Source organism: Trachypithecus francoisi, unplaced genomic scaffold (assembly GCF_009764315.1).
Source record: "Trachypithecus francoisi isolate TF-2019V2 unplaced genomic scaffold, Tfra_2.0 Lachesis_group0, whole genome shotgun sequence".
Taxonomy (NCBI): Eukaryota; Metazoa; Chordata; class Mammalia; order Primates; family Cercopithecidae; genus Trachypithecus; species Trachypithecus francoisi.
Window position 1 is genome coordinate 99,597,473 of NW_022681453.1, and position 19,392 is coordinate 99,616,864.

General features: G+C 35.3%; 1 protein-coding gene across 3 annotated transcripts in view; it reads right to left on the bottom strand.

Moving 5' to 3' along the window:
* CADM2 (cell adhesion molecule 2) overlaps positions 1 to 19,392 on the bottom strand; it is a 1,094,949-nt gene that overhangs the window by 333,037 nt on the left and 742,520 nt on the right. For 2 of the 3 annotated variants that reach the window (XM_033211599.1, XM_033211597.1), the window contains one exon: positions 5,135 to 5,161. The exons of the other annotated variant lie outside the window; for it this stretch is intronic. In XM_033211599.1, coding sequence (XP_033067490.1) covers positions 5,135 to 5,161 — 27 coding nt within the window. The remainder of the gene's footprint in view (positions 1 to 5,134; positions 5,162 to 19,392) is intronic. 3 annotated transcript variants of the gene reach the window in all.

A 19,392-nucleotide genomic window follows, 5' to 3' on the forward strand; every position in this document is an offset into this window, starting at 1 on the left:
TTTTTAATATTTAAAGGTGAAGAAAGAAAAACACCTCTTATACTATATGTGTTTATTTTAGTCTTATAGTGAATATAAACATATGAATGCCATTATAAAGAGGAAATACAGTGAAACTTGTAGAAAGGGTTTAGTTTTGGGACTTACCTTGGACTACATGTTTTTGTGTTTGTTCATTTATCCCACAGATATAATTTAAATTGTGATAGTAATAACAATAATAGGTACAATTTACTAAGTGCTCACTGTGTGCCATTCCCTAGGTCAATCCTTTTTTTGTGTGCTTTATCCGATAAAATTGTCGCAACAACTGAATGTTGTGTGAACTTTAGTGAAAATTTGTCCAGTTGCTCAAATCTAGCGAGTTACAAAACCAAGATTGAACCTATTCCTGTCTGACTACAAAATGTAACTCTTAATATATAAGAAATACTATATGATACAAATTAAAATATAGGCACTTAAGATAAAATCTCAAAATAGTTTGAAGCAATGTCTCAACTTCAACCTCTTACATGCCTTTCAATTCACCTCCAAAAATTATTGTATGACGGGTAGCCTGGGATTTCAAATGTCATATTTTGGTGTTATAGCGGATTTATAATATTCTTACATGAATAAATCATTTATGTGATAATATTATGTATGACTATTACTTAATAAACCTAGCAAATTGAAATACTGATTCTCCTTTGAACCACATATATCTCAATTTAGATAGCTAAGGGCTCTGCATTATCTTAATTCTTAAGCAAAGTCAGAATAATTATGTTAATTTTTATTTGAGCACTGAATAATGATTACATGATTGTTGAGATTTAAGACATTCACTTTGAAAATAGTATCTAAAAGCTGGCATTCTAGAAATAGCATAAAACTATAGTTGCCAAATTTTGAATAAAAATAAAGCCCCCAAATCAGGATTAAAGACTAAAAATATTTTTTTCTGGGTTAAAGCTATTTAAAATATTGTAACATTTTGGAACAATCATTAAGATATATTTAACCTATTTTTATAAATGCATAACAGAGTGAAATAAAAGTATTTTATACAAATAAATTTTAAGACTACTTTAAAGTACCTTTCTCCTCTAAGTGGCATTGATGGTCTTGTTAAAATTCAGCATGATATACAAATGTAGGATAGATTTGTATATCAAATGCAGCATGTTGAGAATTGAATCAGAAGACAAATTAGAAACCATTTCAGGCAAGCTCTGAGAAATGAGATTTTTTGTTTTATTATTATAATTATTATTATTTTTAGACAGAGTCTCCCTCTGTTACCCAGGCTGGAGTGCAGTGGCGGAATCTCAGCTCACTACAGGCTCTGCCTCCCTGGGTCAAGAGATTCTCCTGCTTCAGCCTCCTGAGTAGCTGGGATTACAGGGGCTTGTCACCACACCTGCCTAATTTTTGTATTTTTAGTAGAGATGGGGTTTCACCATGTTGGCCAGGCTGATCTCGAATTTCTGACCTCAAGTGATTCACCCACCTTGGCCTCCCAAAGTGCTAGGATTACAGGCATGAGCCACTGCACTCAACGAGGAATGAGAGATTCAAAGAATTATGATCCATGCAAAAGACATGCAAGAAAAAATTAGGACAATTTGGTAATTGATTGGATGTGAGGACCATTAAGAAAGAGAAGTTAAAGATTTTCAAATCTTTTAAACTTAGAAAGCTGGACTAATATTGGTGTCATGAGAACATATAGTAATCCCAGAGGGTTCTTAGTTATAAAATAAGTAAATAAATAAGAATATCAGTTTCTAATATTAAAGTGGAAATATTCAGCAGGGTGATGAAAATATCAGACAAAAGCTTAGTAGTAAAACCAAGTTCAGAAAAGTATCACAAAATCAATGAAAAAACTCTTAGGAAGAAAACATTTATATTATTTCTCTTTTGATTCTAAGCAAGAGAAACCTACCGAGAATTTTTTATTAAAAGACACCTGTGTCATAGATCCAAAGCGTAAAGATAAAATAGAGTCTTCGCAATATGTTAGAACAAGAGGCTTGTGCACCAGTACTCCCTCAATCTCTCACTCTTCATGTAGTCCTCCTTCCTCCTTGTGGCATTTCTCAAGCTTAATTCATTGTATTAAATCCACATACAAAATTTATGCGTGAAGAGTAACAGAGCTGATCAACCATCTCTGCTTCTTTGTCTGAGCTCCTTGACTTTTCCCTCTCTCTCTACCCCTTTCCCAGTTCTAAGTTTTCTGAGAAGCAACTTGACTGGGTCGTGTATGTTCCTCTGGACAGACAACAATAGTGAGAGTGGTTGGTGGCAGGTACACAATTATCTTGAAAATGGCCCCATTCTTTATTTTGTAAGAAGTGAAGTTTATCTCTCAAAGGCAGTGTGGAAAGCTGAACTACAATAGTTGATCTTTTCACGAATCAAAGACAACCTGAATAAAATCTATATTTCAGAACAAGATATAAATGGAGAAAGAAAGAGGCAAAGAGAAGTTTTAAAAAATGAAGTATGTACAGTGCCACTGAAACCAAAGGAAATGTGAAATCAAAAGAAATAATATATGTTCATCAGGAGAAAAAAAATAGCAATATGAAGATTGAGAAACCACCATTGGATTTGGCCATTGGAGAATAATCAGTGATCTTCAGAGTACCATTTTCTACAGAAATAAGTAAAGAGCTAGTTGCTACATTATTTGATAAAATTCAGACATATTTATGCTACTGCCCTCCTATACTGGTATAGTAACTCACTTTTAAAAAAAGAAGGGGTAATTTCCTATGCTATTACTAATAATGACTGATTCTCAATGAACTCTGTTTTAACCTAAATACCCACAAACTGTTGTTTTAAGAGTGTTTAACAATCTTACTAGGAAATAGATGTAAAATTGACCAGTGTATGGTTTCTGGAAATGAAATCATTACTCCTTACAAAAAATCAGAACACATTCCTCTCTCCAATATTCCAGAAACTTTCCACATTTGCATGATTCCATAAGGATAGATAAATGAGATATAATCCTCTCTAAAATTTCTCCCAGTTCCCTGGTAAGCACTTTTTCTGGGCCAGGAGAAATGAACTATTCTGAAGCAACCATCTGCTCTTATATTATCTTGGGTTTTATTTTCCTCTTATCCACATTTTTTTTTTCTATTTGAAGACCATTTGCCTTCATATAGAAATTGGACCAAAAAATCACTGAGTAATTCTTTCTATCATCTCTACATAATATACATCTTTCTTCAGCAATGGTTAGAAATAAAATTTCAGTTCCCACTTGAGGCATAATTCATTTTTGAAAGTGTCATTGCTTGCCTTGTAGATGCAAAATTATAAGCATGGGGAAAATTATGGGCTAAGACCCCTGCAGGCTAGTATACAAGTAGAAAGAAGAGAGTCAAATAAAATGGCTAAGTGTGGAACACTAGGGATGGAAGTGTGGAAGGTACTAAATTGGATACAGAAATACGCCTGCATTATAAAATTCTAGCCAGCTTGAGTCCTGAAATGACTTGAGAGATACCTGTAATATAATTTATGACCATAATCCTCCAATGATGAAGTGGCTTTTCCATATTTAATACTTAGCAGCCTGCATATTATAATTCAAATTATTTTCCATTGTTTTGGAGAGTAATTGATTACTAGAGGTTTTACGTGACCATATACTGTAACGATTCATAATCACTCCATTGTCTATTGCATCATCTTCAAATTCATTTTTCTCCACTTTCTTATAAAAGTGCAAGGTTTCATTCAAAAGATTTTCTCGCTACACTAGACTGTATTCATTCCTGTTTGCAGACCTTTAGTTAGCCTTTCTAATTCTTTTTAAAAATATACTACTTTTTTTCTGTGTACAGCCTATCCATCCTTCAAGAGCCATTTCAAGCTCCACCTCCTACGTAAAGTGGTCTCTGACACTTCCAGTGCTGATATGCATCTCCCCTGGTTCCCTTTACACTCATATGCTGTACCCTAGAGCTGATACAATGTGCAGCGTTTTTAATTCCTCATTCCTAAAACTACACTTCTAATCCTTTTGTTATATAAACATACTGTGCTTATACATTTATAGATATGTATTCATTATCAAATAATTTCTGAATTGCTGTGAATATATTTATTTTGTTCACAGCCAGACAGAAAATTACCGTGTCAAGGATTGGCTGATTTTCCACTACATTTACTGGAACAGGAAACAAGGCTAGGTAAGCTATAAGAAAGATGACAATAAATTTGCCATCTCCTCCTTTACATATTCCGTATTCTCTAAGCAAATACATTGCTATGACAATATTACTTGCATAATAAAGGCTTGACCTTATAAATAGGGAGCAGTTAACACTTCAAAGATCAGCATATGCCATAGTATTAAAACTAGCTGTAAAACTAGAACCTGGAACCAAAAGAGAAAAAAATGTTTTTTTGCTATTGAAGAAGCAAAAGCAAAAGAGATTTTTAAGTATGTAGACGGCTCTAAACAGAATGAAATTGAAATACATAAATGATAGGCCTATGGTACAGCATCATACATATATTTGAATTTTTCAAACTCATAAAAACTAGGACATATGGAGCCAAAAGCCTTTTTCCTTATGTTCAGCGTTGGACATGTGCATCCTTTATCATGAAAATGCATTTTTAGGTTTCTAGCAAAGTCAAACTTAATGCAACTACAAATGAAAAAAAATCATAAATAGAAATCGATAGCTTATAATATTCAGTTTTTAGAAGATTACATTTTATTTTCACCTAATTCTATAAAAGCATGCTCAATTTTGAGACTTTCCATCAGTTTTATTTTATGCCGTATTTTATCCAATTCTCAATTTTATCAAGGAAACTAAGGTCCACATGCAAAATGTTAGTGCAAAAAAAGCACTTTATTCCACTTTGAAATGCTTAGGAATAAAGTGGGAAGTGAAACAAGAAAACAAACTCGCGAACAACCATGCAAACATGTCTCAGAAACTGGGTAACTGAAATAACTGATATTTGTATTTGTAGGAATTTAGGAACAATATCTATACACTGAAATAGCGTTATCACCAACAGAACTGGTTCCATCATTTAAGAGAACTTAGAAGACTGAGCAGAAAAATGAATGATGATGAGTCATGCACAATAAACAGGAGCTCACCTTTAACTTTATTCTTTGAAGCAGCCGCTGGTACCAAGGAAAGGTTGCACAAGAAGAGAACAAACATATTAGATATTAGACAGATTCTCTAACTAGTAAGAAAGCAGAGATGTTATTGCTATTAAAGTCTAAGGAGTACATTTGTGATTACATGATCAACAGCCTAAGAAAGAAAATGACAATTGTTACATTTCATTACTGTTATGATTAAGATCCTTGAGTAAGAAAAAGTAACAGCAGACAGGAGCCGTGTACTACACATTCCAAACATTTCAAGTCATCATATTCCTTTAATGGAATTTATAACTTCTTTAAGTTTTTCTTAATTCTAAATTGTATTTAGTAAGCAATTAAAACTATATATAGTTTAAATATACTTAATACTATTTAATAATCAGATTATAACTCCATGATATTTGAATAACTAGAAAAGCAGGCCACTTCCATTATTTGAGTGCTTGCTAAATGCCAGAGGCTGACTTTCCACACATCTACCACTTAATAATGACAATTGTGAGAGTTAAGTTTTGTTGTCCTTGCCTCATAGATGTGGAAACTGGGACTGAGGAAGGTCAAATTACTTGCTGAAGGTGACAAATCTGGAAAGAAGCAAATTTGGGATTTGATTCTGGGTGTATCTGACTCCAGAATCTGTGCTGTAAAATACTACCTTAAGCTATTGGGATTTAAGGAACTGATTCATCCACTAAATTGCAAGCATCAGCTCTACAAAGCCAAATAAAAAGTATACGATTCATTAAACTCCAGCTATTTTGGTACTCAGTTGACCAGATAACCATGAGAATAGAAAACTGTATTACTTTAAATGGCATCATTTCCATTAATCAGTTCAAGTGTAAGCTTATATCTAGGGGTAAACATTGTTTAAAGCAGAAGTAAAGTTAATGAGAAAATTAGAATAGTCCTACAGGACAGTCCCTTACTCAAAGGAAAACTTCTGTTCAAAATGCATAGTTAGATACCTCTAAATACTTTTGAAGTGATATAGTCTACTTTGACTTACTATTTAAAAATGAAGGTTGACAAAAGCAGGGATGTGTTTTGGCTTTCTAAATGATGTTAAGGAGGAAGTAGTCCATCTCCTAATTGGGAAATGCGCAGTCTCTAGTTTCGTGGACTGACCTTTAGTAAAATTTAACATAGATTTTAGATCTAGTAATTATGAGCTACACATGAAAACTTCTAATTTCCACTTCCTTCTTTCAAGTTGCCTAGAGCTAAAAAAAGTTTAGAAAGTCTGTGTACATACCAGGCTACTTACAGATAATTTTGGTTTTCATCCACAATAATGAAAACTGCCTTACTATTTGCATATATCTTCTACTAGTTTATTTTAAAATGAACATCCTATTTTTAAAATAATATTTTTTTTTACCAGACAAAAACATCTTAAGCAAAAGCAAAATTATTTTAGGAAATCTGGATTAAGTCCTTGATCCATTCAAACTCTTTTATTCTACAGTTTTCAAATGGACATAGGCGAAGTAGGCAACTACTTACAATATTATTGTGAAGTTTTTTAAAGTAATTTAAAATTCAAAGTGTAACTATTAGCTGTTCTGTGATCTTTTTACTACTTATGATGCAATAATTCATAAAATTTAAAGCCCACTAAAATGTTTAATATCAAAACTTAAGTTTTAAAATTGAATTTCATCAATCATCTACATTCCTTTAATGAATGTAATGTTTCGGCTTAGTTGTTTAAGTACAGATTTGATATACATCAAAAATTACAGGTAATAAAGTAAACAACATCCCCTCTTCCTTTCCAACGTCATCATCTGAGATAATCAATGCCAGCAATTTCTTAATGTTAAAAAATAAAATTTGTAGTTTTTATAAAAACCTAAAAAAAATTGTGTGCATTTTGTTTCCAGAACAAGATTTTACTATACACATTAATTTGCAGTCTGCTTTTCCTACATTTTCCAGGTTAATACATAGAGTGCTAACTTATTCATTTTAGTAGTTGCATATTTTTCTATAGTTTATATGAAGTATGGAACTATTTCATATGATCAACAGGTTTGTGGTTTGGGGGCATCTTGTTGTATTTTGGTTTTTTGCTAATAACAGTTTTGCAACACACATCTTTATGGCATATCTCTTACGCACTGTAGTAGTGCTTTATTTCTTCAGGACATAAATTTCCGGGTTGTTTTCATATTTCTACTTAGAAAATCCTGGATAAAGATGAATACTTAAATATTGAAAATGGAAGAGTTGGAAATATTTGGAGAGAAAGTGTGCAAGTGTATTGCATGCTCTAAAATAAGAGTTAACTAGAAAAAGAGAAAAAAAACGAAGAGAGAAAGTAAAGCACAGAATCTACTGTTTCAAACAACTGATACTCTACAAATTCTTTATATCTTTAAAACCATAAATTGGTTTATTTAACTTTACCTACTATTTGTTTTTAATGGGATTCCTTGATAAAATGTTAGTGAATTTTAAGTGAAAATAACTTAAAATTATTTTCCTTTTATTTTTCATTTATTTACGGTTTTTTGTGTATTGTTTTTAAGACTACACAAACCTGAATGAGTTATTTTTAGATTATGCTAAAATAATGTTTGTCTCAATTTCAAAGGAAAGATTACAATGCATCAATAAACTGACTTGCTCATTTGAAGAAAAAATTTGCTTCAAACTCAAATTCATCACTTGAAAACTTTTAGCATGAATTCAAGAAAACATGCCAAAACTTTATAAAGGTTTGGAGCAATAATAATTAATTAGCATCTAACATGTAACAGATATAACCAATCTTTTATAAGAAATAATTTTATTATAAATTAGTGAAATAATGATGGATAAAGCAATCTTTACATTTATCAGTTGATTGGAGATAAGTTATTGACAATTCTCAAACATTGTATGAAGACAGAGGATTTTATTCTTTGATTATTGGGTAGGTACCAACATAGAATAGAAAGAAAAACAAAAGCTCTGCCTGTTTCTGTGTGTGTTCAGGCAGCTAATACTAGACTAGGTTAATACAATTGGGAAGAGGCCAGGCTATCAGGCTTGTTAGCCCAATTATAATTCTCTGCATATTCAATAAAAGAAGCCAAGATGACAGGAATACTGTCATGAATGTCATGTTCAATACTTGTAAGACTTTCCATTGTCAGCATAGTCCAATTATAAGTCAATTGTAAAGTGCACATTGCATACCACCCCAAGTGACTGAAAATTATCTTAAAAATGCAATTTAACTGTTTAAAGATAAAACAAAAAGAACAGAATTAAAGATACTTTGACCAGAGAAAAATTTTAGATATGACACCATTTTTTGTCTTTATAATAAAAACAGCAAGTTGTTACTCTAACACAATTATTCATACTACTGTTTTCAGAGATGGTTAGTTATAATATTAAAATTGTAAATAGTGAAAATTATAATATTGATTTCACATAATTACTTTTGTGAAAACATGTACATATATGTGAGGAAAAATCATGTGAATAATAAAATAATTACCATAGCTACTTATGTAGGAATGGAGAAGGGTTAGTGAATGTTAGTCATCATATTAATAAAGTTTATCTGAAAAAACATAAATACAAATAATCATAAAGTACAAATATAATTGACTATGTTACTGTTTTGATTAGTCAGGTTTAAATTAGACACTTGTCTGGCTCTTTGGAAGATGTATCGCTAACTAATATTTTCTCAAAGAATTAGAGACTCTTAAACCACATTTCTTGAAATGGAGATCAGGGACTATTAATAGGGTATGAAGGCATTCTCAGAAGAGATTAGATAAATTTCACCCATCTCAAGACCGATATGACTAGTCACATTTTTGCTATTCTTTTATTCTTGCTTCTTCTTTTAACATTTACTGTCATAACAAAAGGGTCATATATTTTTAACAGTATTTGCAATATATGGGTAATATAGAGCTTACTGGATTTACTGCTGCCTTTAGAAGTATTTGTTAGAAAGTTATTCATCAATGAAACATTTCATAAATAGTTAGCAAAGACATTACTGGTATTTACGCAGAGAGAGCTAAAGCACTATGGATCTTTGTATTTTAAGATTAGGTAGAATTTTATTGAAATATTTTGATTTGGGCCTTGTGTCTGTTATCCTTCCTCCTAAGCAAAAATTTCTAGATAAGGGACCATTTTTTCTTAAAAGAGGAGGCAATAGATTTAAAGCATAGATTTTTTTAAAGAGACAGAGATTCCCGACATCCATGACTTTGATGGCAGCGGCAGCCCATGTAGAGCAGCCACTGCCATTGCAACAGTTGCAGAGAGGAGCTACCCACTCCGGGGTCTCCTCTCTGCTAAGAGTAGCAGACATCAGGATAACCAGCTACAGAGAGGAGCTACTCACTCCAGGGCTTCCCCTCTGCTGAGAGCTGCAGAGGTCAGGAAGACCAACTGCAGAGAGGGGCTCCTCACTCCAGGACCTCTTCTTTGCTGCGAGCTGAACACTCTACGCGACAACCTGCCTGCAGACAGGAACTACCCCCTCCAGGGCCTCCTCTGACCTACTGTCACTCAATAACGCTCCTCCTCAACTTGCTCACCCTCCATGTTTCTGCATGTCTCATTCTTCCTGGGTGCAGAACAAGAATTCAGGGCCCAGCAAATGAGGCTAAAAGAGCTGTAACACACACAGGGCTGGGACATGCCCTTTGCTTGCCACATTGTGGGAGAAGACAAGAAAAGAAGAACTGTAGTCCTTTGGGGAGCCAAGACCTGGGAGCACCCCAGGCCAGGGCTGTGGCTCCTTCTTTGGGGCACTGCAGTTCCTAGAGTCTCCAAGCTTCCAGGCACTACCATGTTTCCTGGTGCCAGCTGTGGAAGCTTCTTGCGGTGCACCTGGTCTAGCTGCAGCCTCATGGAAAGCTGGTGCCCATGCTGGCACCTGGAACTGCCCCCACCCAACTGGAGCACCTAGCATGTCTGACTGTGCACAGTGTCTGGATCCCATCTCACTCACACACCCCTCACCATTCCACACCTCACTCGCCCTTGGCGCTCATGAGACCCAGGCCAGTAGTGTAGTGTGAGCCGAGTGCAGCCTGCCGGGTCAAGCGAGCAAAATGAGCCCAGCAGACCTGAGTAAAACACAGGAAAGGTGCCACTAGCCACAGAAATTTCTGATCAGAAAAATGACACATCAAAGATCCCATAACAACTTCACATTCAGATATATTAGATGTTTCCCTTGTTTCAAATGTATTTGCAGTAAAACGAAACAAACAAAACAAAAGAAAACATTGCCATTGGCAGATGCTGTGCAGTATAAAGTTTTTATATATGAAAAGTTACCCTTATAGTACACAGTACAAATTATTAAAATGGAAGACAGTGGCATTGCCACTACTTCCCAGAATAAATACAGTGAAAACAATGAGATCAATCATGTAACAAAACTGTGCTTCAGAGAGGAGGAATGCCATTTCTAGACTACAAAGCACTTCAGTGGTGAATTTACAAGAAGAAAAAGAAAACCCACACTTCTGAACATATAGGTTTTAAAACCTACTACGTCAAAATGTAGTAACCATTAGCTATTATATAACATAGTAATGTTAATCAAGAAACCAATTATTTTGATTCCTTTATGATTGAAATAACACTGATTTGAAAAGGGGAAATGCTACTACATCTAATTTGTCAGATAGTACATTATTACTGTGTTTCAAGACACAGAAATTAAAATATCTGCTCTACAGAGCTAGATAAACACCTACCTTTTCTCTTCTTTTTGTTTTCTTTTTTTAATCATCAAACACAAGGTTAAACACATTTTTTCACTTTTCACATGAAACTTACTAAAATAACATCTTTCTTAACTATCACCGAACATTGTCTAAGTACTAGATTTTCTTCTAAGCTTCATTAGAATTCAAAGACTTGAAAAAGTGTGAATTTAATTTCATTCACTAGTTTTTGTTTTTTCTTAATGATCACACAAATATCATACTAGGAAAAAAGTGTAAAAATGGTTTAAAATGTTTTAGAAAGAAACGCTTGCTATGGAGTTATACCCAGAGTAGCCAAAGATTGGACAGATGGAACTAACTCTTAATGGAAACACTCTAGCTACTAAATAAAGAGGAAATAAAAGAATTAGAAAATCACCATTCTGCAATTTTAACAAGTATTTATATATAGGCAATGATTACCATTCAGGTAATATCAGTAAAAGGGAATCTACCAGATATTATATGCCTCTTCCTGGATGGACACAACACCACATAGGAAGAATTTTTCCAAAATAATGAAACCTGGATAGCACTATGTCTCTACATTGAACTTCCAAAGTCCAACAAATACAGGGGACAAAAAAATAGTCCAATGAGGCCATGAGTAAAATAATGAATGTGAGAAATAACACACAATTTTGCCATTTGCTTCCTTTAGCAAATAAATTTCATGGCAAAAAAAAAAAAAAAAAACAGAGGAGAACCTAAAAGACACATCAATTAATTACCATGTGTAGACAACTGTGGCTCTTGAGTTGAGCTTTAGATACTTCATAGTGTTAGGAAATTATTGTTAATATTTAGAAAGGATAATAGTATTGTGACTATATTTTTCAAGTCTTTTTTTTACAAAATTAAATGCTTGTGAAAAGCCATTTCATAATAATTTGGGGATGCATTACATGTGGGCGGGAAGCCACCCAGGTGCTGAGGCAAGAGACCGAAGGCACAAACTGTTCCAGTTTAATAAAGAAAATATATACAGTAAGAATAGTTATGCTAAACATAGATTATAGATATGATTATATATGAATATCATTAATCGTTAGTTTGTACCATTACTCTTTGTCCCAATATTATAATAATCTTTGTTCTACAATTATAACCTGGGAAAAACCAGGCCATACAGAGAGATAGGAGCCGAAGGGACACGGTGAGAAGTGACCAGAAGGATGAGCCCTCTGTTACGCCAGGACAGGGCCACTAGAGGGCTCCTTGGCCTAGCGGTAAGGCCAGCGCCTGGGAAGGCGCCCGTTACTTAGCGGACCTTGGCCTAGCGGTAAGGCCAGCGCCTGGGAAGGTACCCCTTACTTAGCAGACCGGGAAAGGGAGTCTTCCTTTCTCGGGGGGAGTCAGAGAAGACTCTGCTCCACCAACTCTTATGGGAGACCTGACATCGGTCAGGCCCACCGCAGCCACCCGGAGGCCTGACCGTCCTTCTGTGATGCTGTGTTTCTGCAGTCACGCTCCTGGTCCGCTTTCACGTTCTACCCTGTACACCTGTCTCTGCCTTCTCGCTAGCAGTAGCAGAAATAGTGAAAGTATTACAGTCTTTGATCTCTCCGAGAAATACATAGAATAAATAATGACGTAAGCTGTCCTCTCTCTCTCTTTCCCCGCCTGGGCTACCAAACAGGGAAGGGTCCCCTGTTCAGTGGACACGTGACCTTACCTGTCATTGAAGACGACGCACACTCCGTACCCTGCCCTCTTGCCTTGTATACAATAAATAACAGTGCGGCCAGGCATTCGGAGCCACTACTGGTCTCTGCGCCTTGATGGTCCTGGTCCCCTGGGCCCAGCTGTCTTATGTTCTATCTCTTTGTCTTGTGTCTTTATTTCTACGATCTCTGGTCTCCGCACACAAAGAGAAAAGCTCACAGGCCCGGTAGGGCTGGACCCCACACTATGTTTAGCGCATTTTCTTCCTATTTTTATATGTGTTTGAAATTTTTGATAGTAAAAAACGGTTACAATGTTTTATATATTTAAATAAAACGTGAATGTTTTTCTGTTTTAGGTGCAGTTGATCAGGGAGCAATATAGATTTGAACTGCATGAGCCCACTTACATGCAGATTTTCTCCTGCCTCTGCCATCCCTGAGATAGATTAGCCAATCCCTTCTTTTCCTCCTCCTCTTCAGCGTAATCAACGTCAACAGGATGAGGAGTTAGATCCTTATAATGATCCACCCCCACTTAATGAAGAGTAAATATATTTTGTCCTCCTTCTGATTCTCTTACTAACATTTTCCGATCTCTAGCTTACTTTAAGAATGATACTTATATACATGATACATATATAAAATATGTGTGAATTCACACTTTATGTTATCAATAAGGCTTCCAGTCAACAGCAGGCTATTAGTAAAGTTATTGAGGAGTTAGGAGTTATCCTTGAATTTTTGACTGCACTGGGGAGTCAGTGGCCCTAACTCTCATGTTGTTCAACGGTAAACTCTATTACAATTTCTGAACACATCTTTTCCTATGATTTGATATGATAGTGTATATAAAACAGTGCAGTGTTTGCTACCTATTGATAATTGCATAGAATAAGGTCAATTTATCATATGTGTAAATTACTTACAGTATGTGCAACACAAGCAAGCAAAATGAAAGTAATTTTGGCTATGAAATTCTTTCTTAAGAACGAGGAATATTACCACCCTGACCAATATGGTGAAACTTCACATCTACTAAAAATATAAAAGTTAGCTGGGCGTGGCTGTGGGCGCCTGTAATCTCAACTACTTGGGAGGTTGAGACAGGAGAATTGCTTGAACCCGAAAAGTGAAGGTTGCAGTGAGCTGAGATTGTGCCACTGCACTCCAGCCTGGGTGACAGAGTGAGACTCTCTCTCAAAATTAATTAATTAATTAAATAAAATACCATTAATTTCCTCTATAAAATAAACATTTTGTTTCCATAGAGGTGAAACAGACCTTTTTTTGTAAGCTTTTACCTAGTTTATTTGTGTGTATTTTGAGATTTAAGTAATCTATATACTTATTTATTTTCCCTGTTTTTTCACATTATACATACTGAATTATACATAGCAAAATAACTAATATTTTGTATTAAATTTTTTTCACTCTACTGATTCCATGCTTGTAGTATAAATAGTTTATACATAAAATGTTTATGTGATCTTTTTCTATATTTATTCCTTTTGCTTTCAAAGATCACTTTAAAGTTCACGAGTCGGTACAAATTTTTAAATCTCTTTTTCTTATGCTGTATTTCACAATTTCCTTGTAAGATTATGACTTTTGCCCCAATAGTTAGAGAGGGAGGTTTTCAAGCCAAGAATAGAATTTAAACTCATGCCTCTAAAAGAGGCTATGTAAGATAAATGCAAACCCTTAGATGTTTCAGCCATTTATTATTATGAAAGCCTTAAGGAAGTACAGGAATAAAAGGTTCTCAATAACTAAAGTACATGGGCAACCTTTGAAGTTATATTTTATGTCTACATTACTAAACCAAAAAGCTATTTTAGAAATACCCTAAATCTATAACTGGAACATAATACAGTGTCGATGATTTATCTCATTGTAAGTTACTCCCCATATTCTCAATGGCTAATTTTTATGGATTATATATACATACAGTATACATACTTTAGAATGTGTTACCAATGACACGAACACTATTAGGTGTAAGAAATATTTATTGAAACATCCTTAAAAAACTAACTTCTGGCTGCACGTGGTGGCTTACACCTGTAATTCCAGCATTTTGGGAGGCCAAAGTGGGCAGATCACCTGAAGTCAGGAGTTCAAGACCAGCCTGACCAACATGGTGAAACCCCATCTCTACTGAAAATACAAACAAAATTAGCCAGGCATGGTGGCAGATACCTGTAATTACAGATATTTGGGAGGCTGAGGCAGGAGAAATGTTTGAAACTGGGAGGCAGAGGTTGCAGTGAGCCACAATAGTGCCGTCGCACTCCAGCCTGGGTGACAAGAGCACAAGTCTGTCTCCAAAAAGAAAAACCAAACAAAAAACCCCACAAAACCACATGATTATCTCAATAGATGCAGAAAAGGCCTTCAATAAAATGCAACAACCCTTCATGATAAAAACACCCAGTAAACTAGGTATTGAAGGAATGTATCTCAAAATAATAAGAACTATTTATGACCCACAGCCAATATCATCCTAAATGGACAAAAGCTAGAATCATTCCCTTTGAAAACTGGCACAAAACAAGGATGCTCTCTCTCACCATATTCAACATAGTATTGGAAGTTCTAGCCAGAACAATCAGGCAAGAGAAAGAAATAAAGTGTATTCAAATAAGAAGAGAGGAAGTCATATTATCTCTGTTTGCAGATGACATGATTATATATTTAGAAAAGCCCCTCATTTCAGCCCCCAGCATCCTTAATCTGATAATCAGCTTCAGCAAATCTCAGGATACAAAATTGATGTGCAAAAATCACAAGCATTCCTACACAGCAATAATAGACAAACAGAGAGCCAAATCATGAGCGAACTCCCATTCACAATTGCTGCAAAGAGAATAAATACGTAGGAATACAACTTACAAGGGATATGAAGGACCTCTTCAAGGAGAACTACAAACCACTGCTCAAGGAAATAAAAGAGGACACAAACAAATGGAAAATCAGTCCAGGCTCATGGATAGGAAGAATCAATATCATAAAAATGGCCATACTGCCCAAAGTAATTTATAGATTCAATGCTGTTCCCACCAAGCTACAATTGGCTTTCTTCACAGAATTAAAAAAACAAACAAACAAACAAACAAAAAACTACGTTAAATGTTATATGGAACCAAAAAAGAGCCCGTATAGCCAAGACAATCCTAACCAAAAAGAACAAAGCTGGAGGCATTACACTACCAGACTCCAAACTGTGCTACAAGTCTACAGTAGCCAAAACAGCATGGTTCTGGCACCAAATCAAATATATAGACCAATGGAACAGAACAGAGTCCTCATAAATAGCACCAGACATCTATAACCATCTGATCTTTGATAAACCTGGCAAAAACAAGCAATGGGGAAAGAATTCCCCATTTAATAAATGGTGTTGGGAAAACTGGCTAGCCATATGCAGAAAACTGAAACTGGAACCTTTCCTTACACCTTATAGAAAATTAACTCAAGATGGATTAAAGATTTAAATGTAAGACCTAAAACCATAAAAACCCTAGAAGAAAATCTAGGCAATAACGTTCAGGCAAGGGCGAAGACTTCATGACTAAAACACCAAAAACAATTGCCATGAAAGACAACATTGACACATGGGATCTAATTAAACTAAAGAGCTTCTGAAGAGCAAAAGAAACTATCATCAGAGTGAACAGGCAACGTACAGAATTGGAGAAAATTTTTGTAATCTATCTATCTGACAAAGGTCTAATATCCAGAATCTACAAGGAACTTGAACAAGTTTACAAGAAAAAAACAAACAATCCCATCAAAAAGTGGGCAAAGGTTATGAACAGACATTTCTCAAAAGAAGACATTTATGCAGCCAACAAACATGAACAAAAGCTCATTATCATTGGTCATTAGAGAAATGCAAATCACAACCACATAAGATACTATCTCATGGCAGTTAGAATGGTAATTATTAAAAAGTCAGGGAACAACAGATGCTGGAGAGGATGTGGAGAAATAGGAATGCTTTTACACTGCTGATGGGAGTATAAATTATAGTTCAACCATTGTGGAAGACAGTGTGGCAATTCCTCGAGGATCTAGAACTAGAAATGCCATTTGACCCAGCAATCCCATTACGGGGTATACACCCAAAGGATTATAAATCATTCTACTATAAAGACACATGCACACACATATTTATTGCAGCACTATTCACAATAGCAAAAACTTGGAACCAACCCAACTGCCCATGAATGTTAGATTGAATAAAGAAGTTGTGGCTCACATACACCATGGAATACTATGCAGCCATAAAAAGAATTCGTTAATGTCCTTTGCAGGGATATGGGTGAAGCTGGAAACCATCATTCTCAGCAAACTAACACTGGAACAGAAAGCCAAACGCCTCACGTTCTCCCTCATAAGTGGGAGTTGAACAATGAGAACATGTGGGCACAGAGAGGGAACATCACACACCAAGGTCTGTCAGGGGGGTTGGGGGAAAAGGGAGGGATAGCATTAAGAGAAATACCTAATGTAGGTGACAGGTTGATGGTTGAAGCAAACCACCATGGCACGTGTATACCTATGTAACAAACTTGCACGTTCTGCACATGTATCCCAGAACTTAAAGTATAATACAAACAAAAATAATAAAAAAATACTAACTTCTAAAATCAGTGAGATTCATCACATTTTTTATTTTCAGGATGTTATAATTTTTTGTTCTAATTAGTTACTACCCTAATTTGAAAATTTTACTCACTAATCTATTTTAAAATGCATTCTATTTTACTGATTTAAATGTATGCAAAATAAATAATACTTTTTGCTCATAATTGGTATTGCTATAATACTAAAGCAAAATAATGCTTCTTTGAAAAATTTTTGAGCCAATAAAGGTCTCAGATTGACATGACTGTCATGTAGAATCAACAGTGGAATGGCATCTACCATTAAGAGTTTATATGCTAAGGCAGAAGGTGACATGTAAAAAATCATGTGTCATAAACATTCTCTCCCTATGCATATGCATATATATGTGTGTATAGCGAATACCATTTTGTAGAATCACATAAATGTATAATTATATATGTATTTATAAATGTATACATTATTTAAATGTATAAATGTACATTATACCACTGATAATTTTTTTTTCCAGGAAGAATAATGATTGGACTCTGTATTAGTAATGAGAAAGTGACACTTTAGAAAACTTAAGTGTCACCTAGTAAGCACACTTATTGACTGTTAACAGCTTTGTAATGATTATAGGGGATGATTAGTATTCATTGATGTAAAGGAGAACACCACCACCTGGGGATTACCCAGAGCCCAAGGGTTTATAGCATCGTCTTAATGAGGGGAGTAAAAGGAGGTGGGAAAAGAAGCAGGATGGGGTGAAGTCAAAATAGATAAACAGAAAACAAAATTTGACAGAAAAAATAAAATGTTTTCATAAGAGAAGTACTTAGCTTTTGAGGTGATGTTACTAAGTAGAGAGCGATATGAAACTCAGGATCATGTGTTGATCTGGCCTATTATGTTCAAAGAAGAAGTCATTGAGCAAACATAAATTCAGTGTTTCCTAACTCTTCATTACTAGATAGTAAGTTAATTCTGGAAAAGCTGTGAAAATGGAGAATGTGCTTAGGAATAATTTAAGGGATTTGGTTTAATTTACTTCAGTGTGGTTTCAGATAACTTATTCAATTCCCAGGAGATCCAAAGGAAATCATTTTAGTGTAGCTGGCAAGGCAAGTTTCTATACGTATAAGTATATGGTCAAGAACGACTTGGTTCCGGCCTCTAGTGAATCTCCCCAAAGAGGAGCCAGAGCAAGATAAAAAGTGACCTCCAGAATGTTGTACATAAAGCCACCATATCAAATTCCCTGTACTGCCACTCTCTGATCTCACTTAGATGTATACTTCAGGTAGGGTCATGATTGCCTAAAACTGAGTCACCCACACTAAAGGGGCCAAGGCCCAGAATGGCACATACTTAACATGTATTTTGTATTTAAGGCATGCTAATTCAAAGAGCACATAGCTACCTATTTATAATCCATCATTTCCACAAACCAAATGATGAAAACGGCGTCATTGAGAAAGGTCATATTTAAATTCTTTAGAAGTGATATTTACTAGTTTTTACTGTAATATGATTAAGGGCCTCTGACACATAGACCCAAGTGACAGGAGGAAGAATCACATTGAGAATTCAATTGTAGGTAGGTAGATAAGAGCTGAGTTATTGCTATGTGGTTCCAGTGGGTCTTATGGAGTGCCTAAGTGCATCCTTTTTTCTTACGTCCTTCTGCCTTCTATTTAACATTTCTATATATTATTGATAAAGTCAGTGGTTTGTAGGATATAAACCATGGTTTAGGCCCGACGCGGTGGCTCACGCCTGTAATCTCAGCACTCTAGGAGACCCAGACGGGCGGATCACCTGAGGTCAGGAGTATGAGACTAGCCCGGCCAACATGACGAAACCCCGTCTCTACTAAAAAATACCAAAAAAAAATAGCCCCACGTGGCAGCGGGAGCCTGTAATCCCAGCTACTCAGGAGGTTGAGGCAGGAGAATCGCTTGAAGCCGTGAGGCAGAGGTTGCAGTGAGCCAAGATCGTGCCTTTGCACTCCAGCCTGGGCGATAAGAGTTAAACTCCAGTCTCCAAAAATCCAAAACAAAACAAAACCACTATGTTTTAAGAGATGGAATTATCACTTTATTTAAGGCACAATAAGAAATGTTGGACAACTGAAGATCTCCTATGACTACATCTCAATCTGAAGTTCACAAAAGTAAGGTCAATATACATGACATTTCTCTGAGATGTGGTAAGCATT